This window comes from Oncorhynchus nerka, linkage group LG21 (genome assembly GCF_034236695.1).
Source record: "Oncorhynchus nerka isolate Pitt River linkage group LG21, Oner_Uvic_2.0, whole genome shotgun sequence".
Classification (NCBI taxonomy): Eukaryota; Metazoa; Chordata; class Actinopteri; order Salmoniformes; family Salmonidae; genus Oncorhynchus; species Oncorhynchus nerka.
Window position 1 is genome coordinate 28,223,780 of NC_088416.1, and position 21,030 is coordinate 28,244,809.

Consider the following 21,030-nt stretch of genomic DNA (forward strand, 5'->3'; position numbering starts at 1 on the left):
ACTCGCAACATGTCCTCTTCCATACTCGCAACGTGTCCTCTTCCATACTCACAACATGTCCTCTTCCATACTCGCAACGTGTCCTCTTCCATACTCACAACATGTCCTCTTCCATACTCACAACATGTCCTCTTCCATACTCACAACATGTCCTCTTCCATACTCGCAACGTGTCCTCTTCCATACTCGCAACATGTCCTCTTCCATACTCATAACATGTCCTCTTCCATACTCACAACATGTCCTCTTCCATACTCATAACATGTCCTCTTCCATATTCATAACATGTCCTCTTCCATACTCACAACATGTCCTCTTCCATACTCACAACATGACCTCTTCCATACTCACAACATGTCCTCTTCCATACTCACAATATGTCCTCTTCCATACTCACCCATGTCCTCTTCCATACTCGCAACGTGTCCTCTTCCATACTCACAACATGTCCTCTTCCATACTCACAACATGTCCTCTTCCATACTCACAATATGTCCTCTTCCATACTCACCCATGTCCTCTTCCATACTCACAACATGTCCTCTTCCATACTCACAACATGTCCTCTTCCATACTCACAACATGTCCTCTTCCATACTCACAACATGTCCTCTTCCATACTCACAACATGTCCTCTTCCATACTCGCAACGTGTCCTCTTCCATACTCGCAACGTGTCCTCTTCCATACTCACAACATGTCCTCTTCCATACTCATAATATGTCCTCTTCCATACTCACCCATGTCCTCTTCCATACTCGCAACGTGTCCTCTTCCATACTCGCAACGTGTCCTCTTCCATACTCACAACATGTCCTCTTCCATACTCATAACATGTCCTCTTCCATACTCACCCATGTCCTCTTCCATACTCACAACATGTCCTCTTCCATACTCACCCATGTCCTCTTCCATACTCGCAACGTGTCCTCTTCCATACTCACAACATGTCCTCTTCCATACTCGCAACATGTCCTCTTCCATACTCGCAACGTGTCCTCTTCCATACTCACAACATGTCCTCTTACATACTCGCAACGTGTCCTCTTCCATACTCACAACATGTCCTCTTCCATACTCACAACATGTCCTCTTCCATACTCACAACATGTCCTCTTCCATACTTGCAACGTGTCCTCTTCCATACTCGCAACATGTCCTCTTCCATACTCATAACATGTCCTCTTCCATACTCACAACATGTCCTCTTCCATACTCATAACATGTCCTCTTCCATATTCATAACATGTCCTCTTCCATACTCACAACATGTCCTCTTCCATACTCACAACATGACCTCTTCCATACTCACAACATGTCCTCTTCCATACTCACAATATGTCCTCTTCCATACTCACCCATGTCCTCTTCCATACTCGCAACGTGTCCTCTTCCATACTCACAACATGTCCTCTTCCATACTCACAACATGTCCTCTTCCATACTCACAATATGTCCTCTTCCATACTCACCCATGTCCTCTTCCATACTCACAACATGTCCTCTTCCATACTCACAACATGTCCTCTTCCATACTCACAACATGTCCTCTTCCATACTCGCAACGTGTCCTCTTCCATACTCGCAACGTGTCCTCTTCCATACTCACAACATGTCCTCTTCCATACTCATAATATGTCCTCTTCCATACTCACCCATGTCCTCTTCCATACTCGCAACGTGTCCTCTTCCATACTCGCAACGTGTCCTCTTCCATACTCACAACATGTCCTCTTCCATACTCATAACATGTCCTCTTCCATACTCACCCATGTCCTCTTCCATACTCACAACATGTCCTCTTCCATACTCGCAACATGTCCTCTTCCATACTCGCAACGTGTCCTCTTCCATACTCACAACATGTCCTCTTCCATACTCACAACGTGTCCTCGTCCATACTCATAACATGTCCTCTTCCATACTCCCACATGTCCTAATAATTAGAGAAGATTGCTCAGAAAACCAGGTGTTTTAATCTGCGTATGCTTACTACCATTATAGCCTTACGCTGATTAAAGATAAGCAGAGTAAGGTGTTTACATGACTATACTCCATATGCCATACTCAGTTTGATATTTCATTACTAGTGTGCCTGTAAACATACTCAATGTTGATACCTGTCCATCTCTCCTACAGGTGTTCTGTGTGAGATCAACGAGGATGACTGTGCTCCTCCTCTGCGGCTGCGCGGGACTCCTCCTAAGTGTCTGAACAACGGTACCTGTGTGGACAGAGTGGGGGGCTACCGCTGTAACTGTCCCCCTGGCTTCACTGGAGAGAGGTGTGAGGGGGACATCAACGAGTGTCACTCCAACCCCTGCATCCCCGCCAACAGTCTGGACTGCATCCAGCTCCCCAACGACTACCAGTGTGTCTGCAAGCCCGGCTTCATAGGTAAGGAGGGTGCGCGTGTGTGTATAGTCGTATTGCTGTGTAATAAATGTGTGTTTGTATCTGTTTGTGCCACTCTAACGTGTGTGTGTTATTGTGTGCAGGTCGGCGGTGCCAGAGCAGGTTCAGTGTGTGTGAGTCTCAGCCCTGTCAGAACGGAGGGGCCTGTTCTGTCTCCAGCAGCTCAGCCCTGGGATACGCCTGTACCTGTCATCTGGTAAGTATCAACATGTCACTGTCGCACACTTTTACCCCATGTCTAGTCCGCCTGTGGAAACAGCTGATATTTCTACAACCATCTCTGTCTCCCTGAACTTCCCTGCTCACAGAGCATAACCTAGAACCATATGTCAAAGCCCCCTGGATTTATTACAATGCTAACGTCCTGTAGTTGACCACATGTGTTTCTTACCCACACTGACGTTGTATGTGATTGTTCTCCCTCCTCAGGGCTATGCTGGGAACAACTGTGAGAGGAGCATGTCGTGTCGGGAGTTGCCTTGCTATAATGGAGGTAGTTGTGCTCTGACCACGCGGGGCGCCCGCTGTACCTGCCTGACAGGCTATGCCGGGCCCCTGTGCCAGCACCGTAGTAACGAGGGCTGCTCCTCCCAGCCGTGCCGCAACGGAGGCCTCTGCACCGAGGAGACCAGCTTCCCCTTCTTCCTCTGCCAGTGTGCCCAAGGTTGGACGGGCAAGCGCTGCGAGCAGGGCAGCACCAGGCTGGTAGAGGCCCTTCTGCCGCCCGCCTGCCCCCTGGCCGACTGCCACGGCAAGGCCAACGACGGTGTCTGCGACAAGGAGTGCAACACATTCCCCTGCCGCTGGGACGGGGGCGACTGCTCGCTGGCGGTGAACCCGTGGGCTCGCTGCACCGATCCGCGCTGTTGGCGTGTCTTCAACAACAGCCAGTGTGACGAGTCGTGCAACAACGCCGACTGCCTCTACGACAACTTTGACTGCAAGAGCAAGGATAAAATCTGCAAGTAAGTACTCCACCGCCAGCATTCTGTTCTGGACTCTCATTCTTTCACCTTAGACCCTCTAAGCTGATCTCTGTAACTCTCTGTCTCCACCAGTCCCATCTACGAGGCGTACTGCATCGACCACTACGCTGACGGCCGCTGTGACCAGGGCTGTAACTCAGAGGAGTGTGGCTGGGACGGGCTGGACTGTGCAGGGAATGTTCCAGAGAACCTGGCTGAAGGGGTGCTGGTCCTGGTGGTCCTGCTACCCCCGGACGAACTCGTGAATACGGCCCCTGCCTTCCTGCAGAAGCTCAGCGCCATCCTGCGAACCACCCTGCGCTTCCGCCTGGACCACAACGGAGAGCCCATGATCCGACCCTACACTCGCCGAGAGGCTCGCCTCAAACGAGAGCTGCAGCCCCACCAGGAGGTGATTGGGTCCATAGTGTACCTGGAGATAGACAACCGTCTGTGTTCCCAGCGGTCTGACGACTGTTTCCCGTCGGCAGACAGCGCAGCAGACTACCTGGGAGCTCTGTCAGCCGTGGAGATGCTCCGCTTCCCCTACCCCATCAAAGAAGTCCGCGGTGAGTAGAAACCCACGGACACTATACCAGGATACAGCATCTAAAGATCACAGGAGATAACCGCACAAACATTTACATATACATTTCTCCATCAAATACTGTAACCACAGCTCGTTTACTAAAGTCCTTGTAATAACATGTAGGTGAGAAGAACCCAGACCCTGTAGACATGCCAGAGTGGGGCAAGCTGATGCTGGTGGGCGTGGCAGCCCTGTTCCTATTGGTCATCCTGGTGGTGGGTGTGCTGATTGGCCGCAGGAAGAGAGAACACAGCACCCTGTGGTTCCCCGAGGGCTTCTTCCCCAAGAAGGAACCCAGCAGCAACAAGAACCGCAGGGAACCCTTAGGCCAGGACGCACTGGGCATGAAGTGAGTAACCACACTGTTGTGTCCTCACTTACAGCACTCCTATGGTGATTCCAAATCAATGTATGCTCCACTATGGTATTGTGACTGTGTGTTACCGGTCTCTCTCCAGATACATGCCCAAGACGGTGGAGGAGTCTCTGCTTGGCGACCACAGTGACTCGTGGATCGACACAGACTGCCCCGAGGCCAAGAGACTGAAGGTTGAGGAGCCCAGCATCCTGTCAGACAGTGAAGACACTGTAGACTGTAGACAGTGGACCCAGCACCACCTAGCGGCTGCAGACATCCGCATGCCCCCGTCCATGGCCCTCACCCCGCCCCAGGGAGAGTTCGACCAGGACTGCATGGACGTCAACGTCCGAGGACCTGGTCAGTATTGAAATGAACCACATGGAGCGTTGTATGTGTCTGGACTGGAATCCTTGAGGCTGTAGTATATCCTTTAAAAACCGCTCCTCCTGATTCGTATTCCCGGTGTTTATTGTTAGTTGCTATGTTTGATCTGTTCCTGTCCGTCGTGTTTTGATTGACACATTGACTGACCCATCGCCTCTCCTGTCCTTCTCCCCTCCAGACGGATTCACCCCTCTGATGCTGGCGTCGTTCTGCGGAGGCGGTCTGGAGCCCGAGCTCCCCGAGGAGGAGGAGTCAGAGGAGTGTTCCGCCAACATCATCTCTGACCTCATCTACCAGGGCGCCACATTGGCCGCCCAGACGGACCGCACCGGAGAGACCGCCCTTCACCTGGCTGCCCGCTACGCCCGCGCTGACGCCGCCAAGCGGTTGTTGGACGCCGGGGCCGACGCCAACGCGCAGGACAACACAGGGCGCACGCCGCTACACGCCGCCGTGGCAGCCGACGCCCAGGGGGTCTTCCAGGTAAACACACTGTTCAGATGCTTAATGTTTAAGTTATATCTTCACATGAACTCAATGTATTCCTCAGTCTTTCTATACACAGTATTACACATGTAAGACTTGACTTGGCTACTTCTTACAGTTGCCCACTTGCTGAGTAGACTGTTGTGTCATCTGCCAGACTGACATGTTATTTCTCCCTGTCTGTCCTGGTTAGATTCTGATCCGAACCCGGGCTACAGACCTGGACTCTCGTATGTACGACGGCTCCACCGCCCTGATCCTGGCTGCCCGCCTGGCCGTAGAGGGCATGGTGGAGGAACTCATCACCTGCCACGCAGACATCAACGCTGTCGACGAACTGGGTACGTGATTGGCTAAACTAGTGTGTGAGTGTGTGTGTGTTGAAGAGAGACTTGATGCAGTTGAATGGTGATGCTGTGTTTCGTGGTAAGAGGTAGGATGAGTAACAACAGTGTGTGTTCCTCCCATCCCAGGTAAATCTGCTCTGCACTGGGCAGCTGCTGTCAACAACGTGGAGGCCACCATGGCCCTGCTGAAGAACGGAGCCAACAAAGACATGCAGGACCTCAAGGTACACACAGCCCTCCACCTATATCTACAACTGTCAGCTCCCCACAGTCATACAGTCTGGAATATATAGAGATATTGAGGAGCCAACATGTCTAATTCTCTCTCTCTCTCTCCCATCTTACCCCTCCCCCTCTCTCTCTCCCGTCTTACCCTCCCCCCTCTCTCTCTCTCTCTCCCGTCTTACCCTCCCCCTCTCTCTGTATATTAGGAGGAGACGCCTCTCTTCCTGGCGGCGCGTGAGGGTAGTTGTGAGGCGGTCAAGGTCCTCCTGGCCCACTTCGCCAACAGGGAGATAACCGACCATATGGACCGTCTGCCTCGGGACATCGCCCAGGAGAGAATGCACCATGACATCGTTCAGCTGCTGGATGAGTACAACACAGTGAGGAGCCCCCAGGGCCACGGAGGGGCCCCACACCACCTGGCCGGGGGACACACCCTGTCCCCCCTCATGTGCCCCCCCAGTGCCTTCATGCCCGGCCTGAAGAACACCCCCCAGGGGAAGAAGAGTCGCCGCCCCGGGGCAAAGGGTTCAGGTCTGGGAGGGCAGCATGCCCAGAACCTGAAGGATTCAGCTAAGGCCCGCAACAAGAAGCTGACCCTGGACATGCAGAGCGCCCTGCTGGAGAGCTCTGTCACCCTGTCCCCCGTCGACTCCCTGGACTCCCCCGCGGAGGGGCCAACAACGCCGGCTACATCACCAACCCCTGCTCCCCGGTCGCCATGCCCTCCTCGGGGCTCTTCCACTCCTCCATGTCGGTGCCCAGCACTCCCATGGTGCACAGCAGCATGATGGACGGCTCTGGCCCCTTCGCTGTGTCTCTGGCCCAGCTCAACGACCTGGGAGATGGAGGCATGTCCATGCAGGGCCGCGTGTCCATGGCCAGTCAGGTCAACCAGGGCCCCCACGGCTATGTGCTCAATGCCGGCCAGCTGGGGCTCAACATGGGCCTGGTGAGCCCTGTCAGCGTGCCCTTCGACTGGCACAGCCGCATGCCCTCCTCCTCCCAGTGCGGGGGACAGGTGGTGAACCTGGTCCACAGCAGCCAGGCGGGCATGCACCCTCAGAGCCCCATGCAGCAGCAGCAGAACAGCCTCATGATGCAGCAGCACCAGCAGAACCTGTACCGCAGCGCCCAGCAGGCCATGCTGCAGCCCACGCCTGTCATCGCCAGCACGCCCATCTCCCACAGCCCCGTCAAGCTGCCCTCCATCTCAGAGCAGCAGCAGCAGCTCCACAACCACTCCATGGCCAGCCAGCAGAGCCTCCGCATGGGCACCTCCTCCCCATCCACCCCCCAGACGACACAGCCCCCTCCAGCCTTCTTCCAGCAGCAGCAGCAGCCTCCTCAGCCCCAGCCAGCCACTCAGCCCACCTCTCCACAGGCCTCCCAGGCCCCTCCTCCCCAGGCCAGTGGCAGCACTGCAGGCTTGGAGGACTACCCCACCCCGCCCTCCCAGCACAGCTACTCCTCTGCCCTGGATGCCACCCCTAAGCATTACCTCCGCCTGTCCAGCGAGCATCCCTACCTGACCCCCTCCCCAGAGTCGCCCGAGCCCTGGTCCAGCCCCTCCCCCCACTGTGTGTCTGATTGGTCAGACTCCACCCCCAGCCCGGCGGTGGCGGTCCTGCCCAAACCCAGATTCCCCATGTCCAGGAATCCAACGGCAAGATGCAGGTGTTTGCATGAACCCCCAAGGCACCTGGTTAACACCTGGTTAACAGAGACCTGCCTGGGGGAGAGGAGAGAGGAGACGACTGGCTGTAAAGGCCTGTGTGTCTGGAGTTTATGCGTCAGCCTGGTTCCAAGATTTCCATTGGATTTGGATTGACTGTGTTTTATCACGAGGACCGTCTGCTAGTGTTGTTTGCAGAGAAAGAGTAAAGGGAAACATGTGTTGTCTGGATATAAAAGAACAGACAATTTAATGAATATAAGACTTATTCTGTCACAGATGGACTTGTTTTTTTATTATTATAAAAAGTATATGAAGAAATCGAAGTCTTTCATTTCAAAGACTTAGGGATGCTCTCCTGAAAAACTAACAAACTTTTTTTAAAGTAGATAAAAGAAAGAAAAAAGCAACAATGTTGAAGGGAATTCCTTTATTTTTATTTATTGTTTGTTTTCTTCTCTCAGAAGTGCCTTTTCAGGTGTTTTCTCAGCCTCATTCTGTCCTGTCCTCTCACACAGTGTTTCACACTCACCTGTTACATGTCTTGGGCTCACCTGGGTCCAGTGGTGTTACAAGGAAAACGACTAGTGATTCAGTCACTCTCTCTCCACCCAGCCCACCACCGGTGTCTAACACTCTGTAGGCAGATCAACATGGGGTTCAGACAGGAAGAGGAAGAGATCCCGCCTCTCTTGACTGATGTTATTTATTTAGGCCCACAGGTAAAACGATCAGATTGGCTTGGGAACAAATATGTACTCTTCTAAGTTGGCTGTGATTAGTGATATTATGTTCTGATTTGATGAACTAGGAAAAAAAGGACTGATTAAGTATTATGTGTGAGAATGTAGAATGATGGGCGTCTCTGAAGCACTTGTCGGGACAAAGCGATGTGAGGGAGGGTGATCAGGGAGGGTGATCAGGGAGGTGGGGTTCTGACACTGCAATGAGGCACTCTGCTTATCCCACACACAAGAGCCAGGAAGGCTTTTAAACATTCATTACAGTACGTTCATTGGCCAGTGTTCAGTAAGACAGACAACTCAACAAAAACATTGATGTGTTAAAAGTTTAAACTTCCCATTGACTTAAGCTACGTTCTCCCCCAGGCCGTCTGCCTGTCAGTCCCAGGCCGTCTGCCTGTCAGTCCCAGGCCGTCTGCCTGTCAGTCCCAGGCCGTCTGCCTGTCAGTCCCAGGCCGTCTGCCTGTCAGTCCCAGGCCGTCTGCGTGTCAGTCCCAGGCCGTCTGCCTGTCAGTCCCAGGCCGTCTGCCTGTCAGTCCCAGGCCGTCTGCCTGTCAGTCCCAGGCCGTCTGCCTGTCAGTCCCAGGCCGTCTGCCTGTCAGTCCCAGGCCGTCTGCGTGTCAGTCCCAGGCCGTCTGCCTGTCAGTCCCAGGCCGTCTGCCTGTCAGTCCCAGGCCGTCTGCCTGTCAGTCCCAGGCCGTCTGCGTGTCAGTCCCAGGCCGTCTGCGTGTCAGTCCCAGGCCGTCTGCCTGTCAGTCCCAGGCCGTCTGCGTGTCAGTCCCAGGCCGTCTGCCTGTCAGTCCCAGGCCGTCTGCGTGTCAGTCCCAGGCCGTCTGCCTGTCAGCCCCTGGCCGTCTGCGTGTCAGCCCCAGGCCGTCTGCCTGTCAGTCCCAGGCCGTCTGCCTGTCAGCCCCTGGCCGTCTGCCTGTCAGTCCCAGGCCGTCTGCCTGTCAGTCCCAGGCCGTCTGCGTGTCAGTCCCAGGCCGTCTGCGTGTCAGTCCCAGGCCGTCTGCGTGTCAGTCCCAGGCCGTCTGCCTGTCAGTCCCAGGCCGTCTGCGTGTCAGTCCCAGGCCGTCTGCCTGTCAGTCCCAGGCCGTCTGCGTGTCAGTCCCAGGCCGTCTGCCTGTCAGTCCCAGGCCGTCTGCGTGTCAGTCCCAGGCCGTCTGCCTGTCAGCCCCTGGCCGTCTGCGTGTCAGCCCCAGGCCGTCTGCCTGTCAGTCCCAGGCCGTCTGCCTGTCAGTCCCAGGCCGTCTGCCTGTCAGTCCCAGGCCGTCTGCGTGTCAGTCCCAGGCCGTCTGCCTGTCAGTCCCAGGCCGTCTGCGTGTCAGTCCCAGGCCGTCTGCCTGTCAGCCCCTGGCCGTCTGCCTGTCAGTCCCAGGCCGTCTGCGTGTCAGTCCCAGGCCGTCTGCGTGTCAGTCCCAGGCCGTCTGCGTGTCAGTCCCAGGCCGTCTGCCTGTCAGTCCCAGGCCGTCTGCGTGTCAGTCCCAGGCCGTCTGCCTGTCAGCCCCTGGCCGTCTGCCTGTCAGTCCCAGGCCGTCTGCGTGTCAGTCCCAGGCCGTCTGTAATGAATGTTTAAAAGCCTTCCTGGCTCTTGTGTTTTCACTCATTCTGAACATTCATTCAGATGAGGGCATTATTATGCCAATTCTAAAATCAGCCTGTCACTGCCCTTTAGTTTTGGTTTTAACTCAGTTATGTGTTGTTGTTTTTTTTACATACTGTATATGTGTTGACACCATGGTTACTTTTTTGAACATCTCCTCGGTGTACTAAGCTATGTTTATCAGCTGCTATTCCTTTACCACTCCCCTGCAAACATTCCTGCATGTTGCCCGTCAGTGTGAAAGCATGTTTTTGACTGCTTCTATTCTTTGACCCCTGGTCCTGTTTTTGTGTAGCCCGAGTCCCACATCTGCTTGTGCTCTCTTGCCGACTCCATTGCGGTCATTGTTATGCGTGCAAGACCGCACACATAGATCTGGGACTCAGGCTAGCTGTCGCGTTGGCCAATAGAAGCACATTCTCTTGCGGTTCCACTGGTAACTGAGGTGTTGGTATGTTCTCCTGCGGTTCAGTTACGGATAAGTCTGTGGACTGATTCCAACTCTGGTGCGCTCCAGTCGTGGTCAGTCAGTCGGTCAGTGTGAGGGCCTGGCTGGTGGGTCGGGACTGTTAGTGCTCTGTCAGGGAGGTGCTATACTACAGCATGTAGAGGAGCGTTCCCCTGCATCTTTAGCAGCTTGCACCCCACTAGCCACAGAGAGGACATTTACATATGACTTGTTAGAAGACGTGGAAGGAGAGAACACTACTATGTAGTGCTGTACCCCCCTACTGTAGCTCTTCACTATGGATGGCACTCCCCAGGGATCCAACTAACCCTCACCAGACCACTGCTGCTCCCTGGATAGGATACTTACTACTGGGAAAGCCAATCAGATCCTCCTCCCCTGTTCGATTTCATTACTATGTTTCCTTCACTGGTCCAAGCCTGTTCACTATAACCAGCTACTACAGTACAGTCAGACCTGGGAGGTTTCTGGGTTGGACTGATACTAGGTTCAGATTCCAGTTCAGGGTTCATTTAGTGAAGTGTTTATTTGTTGTCCTTTGATTTCCATTCCTGGCGACACTACTATGCTCTGTCTGTACATTTCAGATATCCCAACTTCTGTCTGTAAATAATGTTTGTCCTGGGTAGATCTACTTGTTTAAGATGCATCTTATGTTTCTAAAAATGATTATGTACTAAAAAGGACAAAAAGAAAATGTACTTCCTTTTAGGATTATTGTGAAAATTTGAGGATGTGACTGATATTTTATTGGTCTTGTATTATTAGAAGTCATAGATATTTTCTATCATTATTATTAATTCCTATACTTGTTTAAAAGTAGTTTAAAAATCATTGTACATAAAAAAACTGTTCCACAATGTTTCTTTCTACAGACAAAAGTTGTAAAGTAAGTCAATTCTAATAAAAACTGTAGGGAACTACATTTCTGTGTATCTTTTTGCAATCATCATATTTTCACACATTTATATTTGACTTATAATAATGTACTAATTATTAAGTATCACATGTGAATAGAGCAAATCCTTTCAAATGTAGAATATGATGTTGATTGGCGTTTTAGTGGATGGTTAAAGGCATCGCTACGGCCTTCCTGAGACCTAGAAGTACTGTCTCCCTGGGTTTAGGAATGCCTTAGCATTTCTGGGTCAGTGGTATTGACAGTACTTCTTGAGTACGTTGTTACGCCGCTGAGAGTTGTGTGTTCGTGCCCATGTCGGGTGGAATTTCCACTCTGTCGCAATTGCACAAAAGTAAACAAGTTTAAATGGTATAAAACTGAACTTCCAAAGACCTTGCAATTCATCATTTTCCTCCAGTTCAACGTTACTCTGAGAGCGAGGAAGGATCACAACTTTCCTAAGGTCATTTTATCCTATCAGAGAAACAATGAAGGTGAGATTGGTTGTCTTGAATAGGGGATGGGGGATTATTATTCTATAATAATAATAATGTCTTTAAGTTAAAGTTGACATTTATTGCAGGCTTTGGATGTGCTCATTCTACTACTCCCAGTGGCAGTCAATACTCTACCGTACGATATCATGCCAGTGGATTGTGCTGATGTGTATAGAAAGGGCTTTGGACACAGTGGAGTGTACACCATCTACCCTGCAGGAACAACCTCCCCCATCCAGGTCTACTGTGACATGGGCTGTGAGGACCAACCTGAGGGGGGGAAATGGACAGTGTGTACAGTGACTCTACCTTTTGTTTATAGCCTTTTGAGCTTCATCACTACCACTACCTCAGGGCTCAATCCATGTTGTTGTTTGCGCAATTAACCTTTGAAGTAGAGAATGTTATCAACCCGGAGAGATGGATAAAAAGTCCCCTTGTGTGGAACATCTCACATTTCTGTGGAACATCTCAAAATGCCCCTCTATTCCAGGTGATCCAGAAGAGAAAGGATGGGACAGTGAACTTTTACCGTGGATGGGACCAATACAGGAGTGGGTTTGGGCAGGCATCTGGAGAGTACTGGTTAGGTAAGAGCATGAAGCACTGGACACATTTGAAGTGTATATGCTGGGATACGAAATGCATTAAATGTCTATTCATGTGTATTATTACTATCTTTAATACTCACCTCGTGTTATATGTTCTCCCCCAACACCTTGTGCTCTCCCTCAGGCCTAGAAAACATCCATCTCCTCACTCAGAGGAAGAAGTATGAGTTGAGGGTGGACCTGGAGGACTTCGAAGGGGCTAAAGCACACGTGCAGTACTCTTCCTTCTCTGTCGACTCTGAGCATGAAGGATACAAGCTGCATTTAAGTGGCTTCAAAGATGGAGGTGCTGGTGAGTCTAAAGAACATTTCCATTTCTCCTCCTTTCCCGTGAAACAAAAGTATTACCAATCTGAAAAGACTACTTGGTCGATACAGTATGAAGAAATGTATACTGTAAATGGAAATGTGGAACAATCCCTTCTGCATTTCAGGAAAATCTATGGATGAACACAATGGGCAGAAGTTCTCCACCTTCGATAAAGACCAGGACACTCACACTTCAAACTGTGCTAAATCATATCTAGGAGGATGGTGGTATGGAGAATGCCACAGTGTCAATCCCAACGGGGTATATCTGTGGGGCGACTCAATCTATGGTATTGGTATCAACTGGGTGAATTGGAAAGGTTATAAATACTCTTTAAAAGCCATTGAAATAAAGATAAGGCCAGTGGAATAAGTTCACAACCTCTCACACTCACACTTTACATACAAATATTACCTTTCAAATTATGAAAATATTTGGAAAGCCACTGAAGTTTAAACATTTTAAAGCTAATAAATTGAAGGGAAAAAAGCTTTGTCTCGTTTTATTGAAGTGTTGCCAGTCTTAACGTAAACCTTCATTATACTGTTAAAATACAGTTGTAACGCACTAATATCCTCTAAAAGCTGAAGGAACAGTTGAAGGAGTCCAGATTTCTGAGACACATTGAACCCTTAGTCCGTACGGCTAGGTTATCCGGTTTGATTAGAGGCCAACAAACATCAGTCCTTAACTTGTCAAAGTCTCATCTTTGTTGAGCACAGTCATTGATAGTTTAAGGAGTGGTTAGAGAATGTTCATAAGGAATCGTGTTGGTCTGAGGCGTGCATCTTTTACTAAGGATCTATCAGGAAGGTCTCAACAGTAATCTTTTGTTGTTTCTATACACAAACATGACTAGCAGAAAAGAAAAGGGGGCTTGCACTGCAGACTGGAGTCACTCAATGACTCACTCCTTCTGCTCTCTGTCCCCATATCTCTCCTCACCAGGTTATTCACTCTGTCTCTCCAACCTTCTGCTCTCTCTATCCCCCTATCTCTCCTCACTAGGTTATTCACTCTGTCTCTCCAACCTTCTGCTCTCTCTATCCCCATATCTCTGCTCACTAGGTTAATCACTCTGTCTCTTCAACCTTTGCTCTCTCTATCCCCATATCTCTCCTCACCAGGTTATTCACTCTGTCTCTCCAACCTTTGCTCTCTCTATCCCCATATCTCTCCTCACCAGGTTATTCACTCTGTCTCTCCAACCTTCTACTCTCTCTATCCCCATATCTCTCCTCACCAGGTTATTCACTCTGTCTCTCCAACCTTCTGCTCTCTCTATCCCCCTATCTCTCCTCACCAGGTTATTCACTCTGTCTCTCCAACCTTCTACTCTCTCTATCCCCATATCTCTCCTCACCAGGTTATTCACTCTGTCTCTCCAACCTTCTGCTCTCTCTATCCCCCTATCTCTCCTCACCAGGTTATTCACTCTGTCTCTCCAACCTTCTACTCTCTCTATCCCCATATCTCTCCTCACCAGGTTATTCACTCTGTCTCTCCAACCTTCTGCTCTCTCTATCCCCATATCTCTCCTCACCAGGTTATTCACTCTGTCTCTCCAACCTTCTAGTCTCTCTATCCCCCTATCTCTCCTCACTAGGTTATTCACTCTGTCTCTCCAACCTTCTGCTCATTTGGAGCTCTTCCCTGCCCTCTTCTGCAACATGCGCAGCAGCCCCAGACTGGCAGTGAATAGACTGTCGTGCTTGAACAACAGCTTATAAAAGGTGTCCAGGGGTAGACGACCGGTAGGGTCTGCGTGCTTCAGGGCAGTCATGGGCATGTACACACGGTTGGTCTGGTGGCGAAACGGAGGCTCCTTCGCTGTGATCAGTTGAAGTGTTTGCTGCAAGAGAGTAGAGTAGAGCGATTAGTATATTCTGTTTAACATTTAGCCACCAAAGGATGAGATGTTGAGGCTGCATACCAAATAATACTAGGATAGTAGTCACAAAATATAAGATAGTGACATAACAGAGTGTTACCTCTGCTATTTCCTCGGGTGTCTGTGCGAGAGAGTTGAACACCTTCCTAGAGTAGGGCAGGTAGATCTCACGGAAGATCCTAGCAGTCTCCTCGTCTACCCCCGCGAGGTCCATCTTCTCAGCGTCCTCGTACACCTTCCTCTCAAACTCTGTCCCCACCGGACCAGGCTCCACTAGTGTCATTCTCAGAGTGGAAGGACAGATGGACAGAGCGGGGAGAAGGACAGAGCGGGGAAAAGGACAGATGGACAGAGCAGGGAGAGGGACAGATAAACAGAGCAGGGAAAGGGACAGATGGGACAGAGCAGGGAGATGGACAGATGGACAGAGCAGGGAGATGGACAGATGGACAGAGCGGAGAGAAGGACAGATGGACAGAGCGGAGAGAAGGACAGATGGACAGAGCAGGGAGAAGGACAGATGGACAGAGCGGGGAGAAGGACAGATGGACAGAGCAGGGAGATGGACAGATGGACAGAGCATGGAGAAGGACAGATGGACAGAGCAGGGAGATGGACAGAGCGGGGAGAAGGACAGATGGACAGAGCATGGAGAAGGACAGATGGACAGAGCAGGGAGATGGACAGATGGACAGAGCGGGGAGAAGGACAGAGCAGGGAGACGGACAGGTAGACAGAGCAGGAAGAGATAAAAGACCACTGTTTAGCTGAGGGAATTCAACTGAGGGCTATTCCCTATCTCATGCTAATCATCTACATGAAAACATAACCTGTGGGTTCACTGTTGTGGCATTAGGGCAAAGTCTTATTACTGCCAAGTGCTGGTTTAGCTACTGATGTATGACTCATGTGAAGTGATGTGGCTGGATCTCCTTAAATGTAGACTCACTTCACACTGAACTTCATGGCTTGTACTGCTAGACTCTCACAGAACCCCTCCACAGCAAACTTTGAAGCAGAGTAGACATCATTGAAGAGTAGCCCTATCAATACAAATACAATCCATTCATTTGTTTTAAAGTACGATTCTATAGGGACAAGTTTAGGAAGTAAACACCTTAGTTATTTCTGAAGCTGCATTTATGTACTGACTACTCACCCTGAATGCCCATGATGCTGCTCATCACCACAATATGTCCGCTTCGACGTCGCTTCATATCAGGCAGGACCTCCTTCACCAGCCGCACCAAGCCAAAGAAGTTGGTGTCGAAGAGCCCCTGCATGTCAGACATACTTTGACACTCCAACGGCCCAATCATCCCTACACCTGCATTACTCACTGAGGGAGACAGATACATGTCACACCCTGTTCACTCATTATGGATGACAATGTGTTATGGTGTACTGTGTACAGTACAAGTGAGTTTATATTGGAGTGTGGTTCACGTTTTTATCATGCCGTGTGCACTAGTACAGTGAAATGCCAAAAATGCAGTAAATGCAGTACATTTTTAAAGTCAAGTAGAACAAAAATATTGAAATAAGAAGAACACAAGAAAGTCAGTAGTCTGTATACAGGGTCAGTTCCAGGGTCAGTAGGCTGTATACTGGGTCAGTTCCAGGGTCAGTAGGCTGTATACAGGGTCAGTAGGCTGTATACAGGGTCAGTTCCAGGGTCAGTAGGCTGTATACTGGGTCAGTTCCAGGGTCAGTAGGCTGTATACAGGGTCAGCTCCAGGGTCAGTAGGCTGTATACAGGGTCAGTAGGCTATATACAGGGTCAGTTCCAGGGTCAGTAGGATGTATACTGGGTCAGTTCCAGGGTCAGTAGGCTGTATACAGGGTCAGTAGGCTGTATACAGGGTCAGTTCCAGGGTCAGTAGGCTGTATACTGGGTCAGTTCCAGGGTCAGTAGGCTGTATACAGGGTCAGTAGGCTGTATACAGGGTCAGTTCCAGGGTCAGTAGGATGTATACTGGGTCAGTTCCAGGGTCAGTAGGCTGTATACAGGGTCAGTTCCAGGGTCAGTAGGCTATATACAGGGTCAGTTCCAGGGTCAGTAGGCTGTATACAGGGTCAGCAGGCTGTATACAGGGTCAGTTCCAGGGTCAGTAGGCTGTATACAGGGTAAGTAGGCTGTATACTGGGTCAGTTCCAGGGTCAGTAGGCTGTATACAGGGTCAGTTCCAGGGTCAGTAGGCTGTATACAGGGTCAGTTCCAGGGTCAGTAGGCTGTATACAGGGTCAAATCCTGGGTCAGTAGGCTGTATACAGGGTCAGTTCCAGGGTCAGTAGGCTGTATACAGGGTCAAATCCTGGGTCAGTAGGCTGTATACAGGGTCAGTTCCAGGGTCAGTAGGCTGTATACAGGGTCAGTTCCAGGGTCAGTAGGCTGTATACAGGGTCAAATCCTGGGTCAGTAGGCTGTATACAGGGTCAGTTCCAGGGTCAGTAGGCTGTATACAGGGTCAAATCCTGGGTCAGTAGGCTGTATACAGGGTCAGTTCCAGGGTCAGTAGGCTGTATACAGGGTCAGTTCCAGGGTCAGTAGGCTGTATACAGGGTCAGCTCCAGGGTCAGTAGGCTGTATACAGGGTAAAATCCTGGGTCAGTAGACTGTATACAGGGTCAGTTCCAGGGTCCGTAGGCTGTGTACAGGGTCAGTTCCAGGGTCAGTAGGCTGTATACAGGGTCAGTAGGCTGTATATAGGGCCAGTAGGCTGTATACAGGGTCAGTTCCAGGGTCAGTAGGCTGTATACAGGGTCAGTTCCAGGGTCAGTAGGCTGTATACTGGGTCAGTTCCAGGGTCAGTGCCAAAACCATGTTTACAATGTGCAGGGATACTGGAGTGGTAGGGTTAGAAATGTATAGGGGTAAGGTGACTAGGGGTAATGTATCAGGACATTTGATAAACAGAGTAGCTGCAGTGTATATGATTATTGCATGTGAGTGTGTGTGAAGAGTCAGTATGAATGTGTGTTTGTGTTATGTTTGTGCATGCGTGGAACCCTAATATTCACCGAGTACATCCACCTGTCTGTCTTGCAGGCTGTCCACACACTCTCTGATGGAGTCTTCACAGCAGGCATCCAACTGTCTGATCTCCAGGGATCTGTCCAGGGTGTCCCCAGCCACTCTCTCCAGGGGTCCCCGCTTCTCTAGGTCCCTCATGGTGGCAACCACTGCCTCACACAGACACACTGCAAGTTAACAACACTTGCATTGCACCTCAACTGATGGGGTTGAGCATGTCAATTTCATTTATGAAAACCACAATGTTTTACAATCAAGGGTTCAGTGCCTCTCTGACCTTTGAATCCCTTCTCCTTGGCCAGTCTTACAGCCACAGCCATCCCGATCCCAGAGGAACAGCCTGTCACCAACACCCTCCTGGTCCCCATGGATACCTCACGGCAGCTACAGTTGCTCCTGATTGAAGCTGGGTTCTCTGCAACTCTCCCAGAGTCCTTTGCAGTTGGAATGCATGGACCTTAGTGACCAGTCAACCTTGCGGTCACGGCCAGTGTATGAAGCAGGTGCTTTGTTCAGAGATTAGAAGGCTAATCCTATGCGTCTATCCTGGGAACGCATTGGCTCCATAGGCGGGTTGGCTATTTAGCAACAAAACCGACACGTGCGCAACTATGGGGCAAAACTGACGTTGTTGGATTTTGTTGACAACATGTAAACTATATTTCGTTTACAATATTTGTTGAAAACATAAATCAATTTGCAGTTGTTGTCTCTCAAATACGTCGTTACAGTTGTTGGTTAGCTAGCTAGCTAGAATTTTAGCCATATTAACATTGACATGAAATCAATCAAAACACCTCAAAACAAGAGATGGTATAAAGTATACATTTCCCACATGGCAGTCTCTTGTCAGCTTTGCTAGCCATCTGGTCATCCATAATCACAACAACACGCCGCATGGAAGCGCGCCCATCGTTTTCGTGACGTTGTCAGCTAACCCATCTATGCTGTACGACCAAACCGATTGGTACAACGGGTCCGTGGGGTTGCTGCTTGCCCCACTTCATTCAGATGTCAGTAGCCTGCTGCTGATTGCTTAATTTCACTCTAGAGGGTAAAGTTCATTATATGGATGGCTATGTGGATTTCAGTAACAAAGCCTCCCCTCAGCCCCCTACATTAATTTCAATCACTTAAGTATTTTTGCTGGGCTTTACAAATGCACATTTTTTAATGACAACGGGTCTGCACCACTTTACAAATCTAAATACATTTCTAATATAAATATTTAAGTACATAGCATACACACATGCTACCCATGATAATACATTACATCATATTATAAACTGGGTGGTTCGAGCCCTGAACGCTGATTGGCTGACAGCAGTGGTGTATAAGACATATACCATAGGAATGACAAAACATGTATTTTTACTGATCTAATTACGTTGGCAACTTGTTTATAATAGCAATAAGGCACCTCGGGGGTTTGTGATATATGACCAATATACCACGGCGAAGGGCTGTAAATGCAGGCACTCTGAGTTGCGTCACAAATAATAAGAACAGCCATATACCACACCCCCTCTGGCCTTATTGCTTAATTATAATGTAATAGTGAAAGTTATGCAAGTTCTGGTCAGCCTAAAAGGCTGCAATACAAAGTTGAAGAAGTTGCCATCTGCGTTGTTTCCAATGACAAAAAAAAGGTTGCTTGGTGCTGCTATCTGAAATGCCCCATGTGCCGGTTAATACAGCTACAGCAGGCTACAGTTACAGCCGTTATAAATGGCTATAGTCTACCGGTATACTAACCTGTAGTGTGGGAAATAGTGCGCAGTTGCTACGGTGCAGGTATATATCCCACGTATATGTGTAATCTAATACAGATATATATATAAGTAAAGATTGACAATTTAGAGCAACGTGTAAACATGTAGGTTATTCTAACCAACGCTAAAGCAAAGTGAGCAGTCACATAACGACGACCGAGCAGCCGCTAGCCGGATGACCTAACTGGGTCATGTCATTTTGCAAACTGTGGCTGCTCTACTGGGAGTTGTAGTTCTTCGTCGGCAATTTACATTAGGTTTTAAATCGTTGGTTTAGGAGAGGGGGCTGGTGATTCCGTGATTCAGGTCGCTTAGATGTGATAGAGTGGTGGGGACGGTGGGGGTTGTGCTACATTCGTTAAAGAGGGGTTGGAATACAGAATATTGGAGATACAGGAATTGGAATGTGTAGGAAGAATAGAAATACAGTTGCAGTCCGAAGTTTACATACACCTCCTCATTAAAACTCGTTTTTCAACTACTCCACAATTTTTTTTAAACAAACTATAGTTTTGGCAAGTCAGTTAGGACTTTATGCATGACACAAGTCATTTTTCCAACAATTGTTTACAGACAGCTTATTTCACTTATAATTCACTGTATCACAATTCCAGTGGGTCAGAAGTTTACATACACTAAATTGACTGTGCCTTTAAACAGCTAGGAAAATTCCAGAAAAATGTCATGGCTTTAGAAGCTTCTGATAGACTAATTGACATCATTTGAGTCAATTGGAGGTATTTCAAGGCCTACCTTCAAACGTAGTGCCTCGTTGCTTGACATCATGGGAAAATCAAAAGAAATCAGCCCAGACTTCAGAAAAAAATTGTAGACCTCCACAAGTCTGGTTCGTCCTTGGGAGCAATTTCCAAATGCCTGAAGGTACCACGTTCATCTGTACAAACAATAGTACACAAGTATAAACACCATGGGACCACGCAGCCGTCATACCGCTCAGGAAGGAGACGCGTTCTGTCTCTTAGAGATGAATGTACTTTGGTGCGAAAGTGCAGATCAATCCCAGAACAACAGCAAAGGACCTTGTGAAGATGCTGGAGGAAACAGGTACAAAAGTATCTATATCCACAGTAAAACAGGTCCTATATCGACATAACATTAAAGGCCGCTCAGCAAGGAAGAAGCCACTGCTCCAAAAACGCCATAAAAAAGCCTGACTACGGTTTGCAACTGCACATGGGGACAAAGAGCTCACTTTTTGTCCTCTGGTCTGATGAAACAAAAATAGAACTGTTTGGCCATAATGACCAAAGTTATGTTTGGAGGAAAAAGAGGGAGGCTTGCAAGCCAAAGATCACCCTCCCAACCGTGAAGCACGGGGGTGGCAGCATCATGTTGTGGGGGTGCTGTGCTGCAGGAGGGACTGTTGCACTTCTCAAAATTGATGGCATCACATGGAAGGAAAATTAAAAGGATATATTGAAGCAACATCTCAAGACATCAGTCAGGAAGTTAAAGCTTGGTCGTAAATGGGTCTTTCAAATGGACAATGTTCCTAAGCATACTTCCAAAGTTGTGGCAAATGGTTTAAGGACAACAAAGTCAATGTATTGGAGTGGCCATCACAAAGTCATAGAAAATTTGTGGGCAGAACTGAAAAAGTGTGCGCGAGCAAGGAGGCCTACAAACCTGACTCAGACTCTGTCAGTAGTAATGGGCCAAAATTCACCAAAATAATTGTGGGAAGCTTGTGGAAGGCTACCCGAAATGTTTGACCCAAGTTAAACAATTTAA

At 49.4% G+C, this 21,030-nt stretch overlaps 2 protein-coding genes and 1 pseudogene across 3 annotated transcripts; 2 read left to right on the forward strand and 1 right to left on the reverse strand.

The window, feature by feature from the left end:
- LOC115110398 (neurogenic locus notch homolog protein 2-like) overlaps window positions 1–11,187 on the forward strand; it is a 50,164-nt pseudogene extending 38,977 nt beyond the window's left edge.
- Window positions 11,188–11,550: 363 nt separating this feature from the next.
- LOC115110379 (microfibril-associated glycoprotein 4-like) lies at window positions 11,551–13,064 on the forward strand. Of its 2 annotated transcripts, XM_029635981.2 has the most exons (5): window positions 11,551–11,657; window positions 11,747–11,950; window positions 12,154–12,250; window positions 12,396–12,563; window positions 12,706–13,064. In XM_029635981.2, the coding sequence occupies exons 1-5, from the start codon at window positions 11,652–11,654 to the stop codon at window positions 12,951–12,953; spliced, it is 723 nt and encodes a 240-aa protein (XP_029491841.1). In that variant the 5' UTR covers window positions 11,551–11,651; the 3' UTR covers window positions 12,954–13,064. The 2 variants fall into 2 exon arrangements, with proteins under 2 accessions (XP_029491841.1, XP_064862579.1); XM_065006507.1 differs by lacking the exon at window positions 11,747–11,950 and having other exon boundaries at window positions 11,577–11,657.
- A 3-nt stretch (window positions 13,065–13,067) lies between these two features.
- zmp:0000001048 (retinol dehydrogenase 8) lies at window positions 13,068–19,440 on the reverse strand. The gene is made up of 7 exons (XM_029635978.2): window positions 19,262–19,440; window positions 17,784–17,940; window positions 17,494–17,655; window positions 15,632–15,811; window positions 15,422–15,515; window positions 14,573–14,756; window positions 13,068–14,433 (listed from the first exon to the last, which is right to left on the reverse strand). Exons 2-7 carry the CDS (start codon window positions 17,872–17,874, stop codon window positions 14,218–14,220), a joined length of 927 nt encoding a protein of 308 aa, XP_029491838.1. The 5' UTR covers window positions 17,875–17,940; window positions 19,262–19,440; the 3' UTR covers window positions 13,068–14,217.
- Between the last annotated feature and the right edge of the window lie 1,590 nt (window positions 19,441–21,030).

What these genes read in the sequence shown, in the direction of transcription:
- zmp:0000001048 (XM_029635978.2), bottom strand. Translation starts at nt 17,874, where the DNA reads ATGGGGACCAGGAGGGTGTTGGTGACAGGCTGTTCCTCTGGGATCGGG. An exon ending in CAAGGAGAAGGGATTCAAAG is followed by an intron (nt 17,656 to 17,783) that starts GTCAGAGAGGCA and finishes TGTGTGAGGCAG; the next exon opens with TGGTTGCCACCATGAGGGAC. An exon ending in CACCCGAGGAAATAGCAGAG is followed by an intron (nt 14,434 to 14,572) that starts GTAACACTCTGT and finishes ACTCTCTTGCAG; the next exon opens with CAAACACTTCAACTGATCAC.
- LOC115110379 (XM_029635981.2), top strand. An exon ending in CTGAGGGGGGGAAATGGACA is followed by an intron (nt 11,951 to 12,153) that starts GTGTGTACAGTG and finishes CCTCTATTCCAG; the next exon opens with GTGATCCAGAAGAGAAAGGA. An exon ending in ATCTGGAGAGTACTGGTTAG is followed by an intron (nt 12,251 to 12,395) that starts GTAAGAGCATGA and finishes GCTCTCCCTCAG; the next exon opens with GCCTAGAAAACATCCATCTC.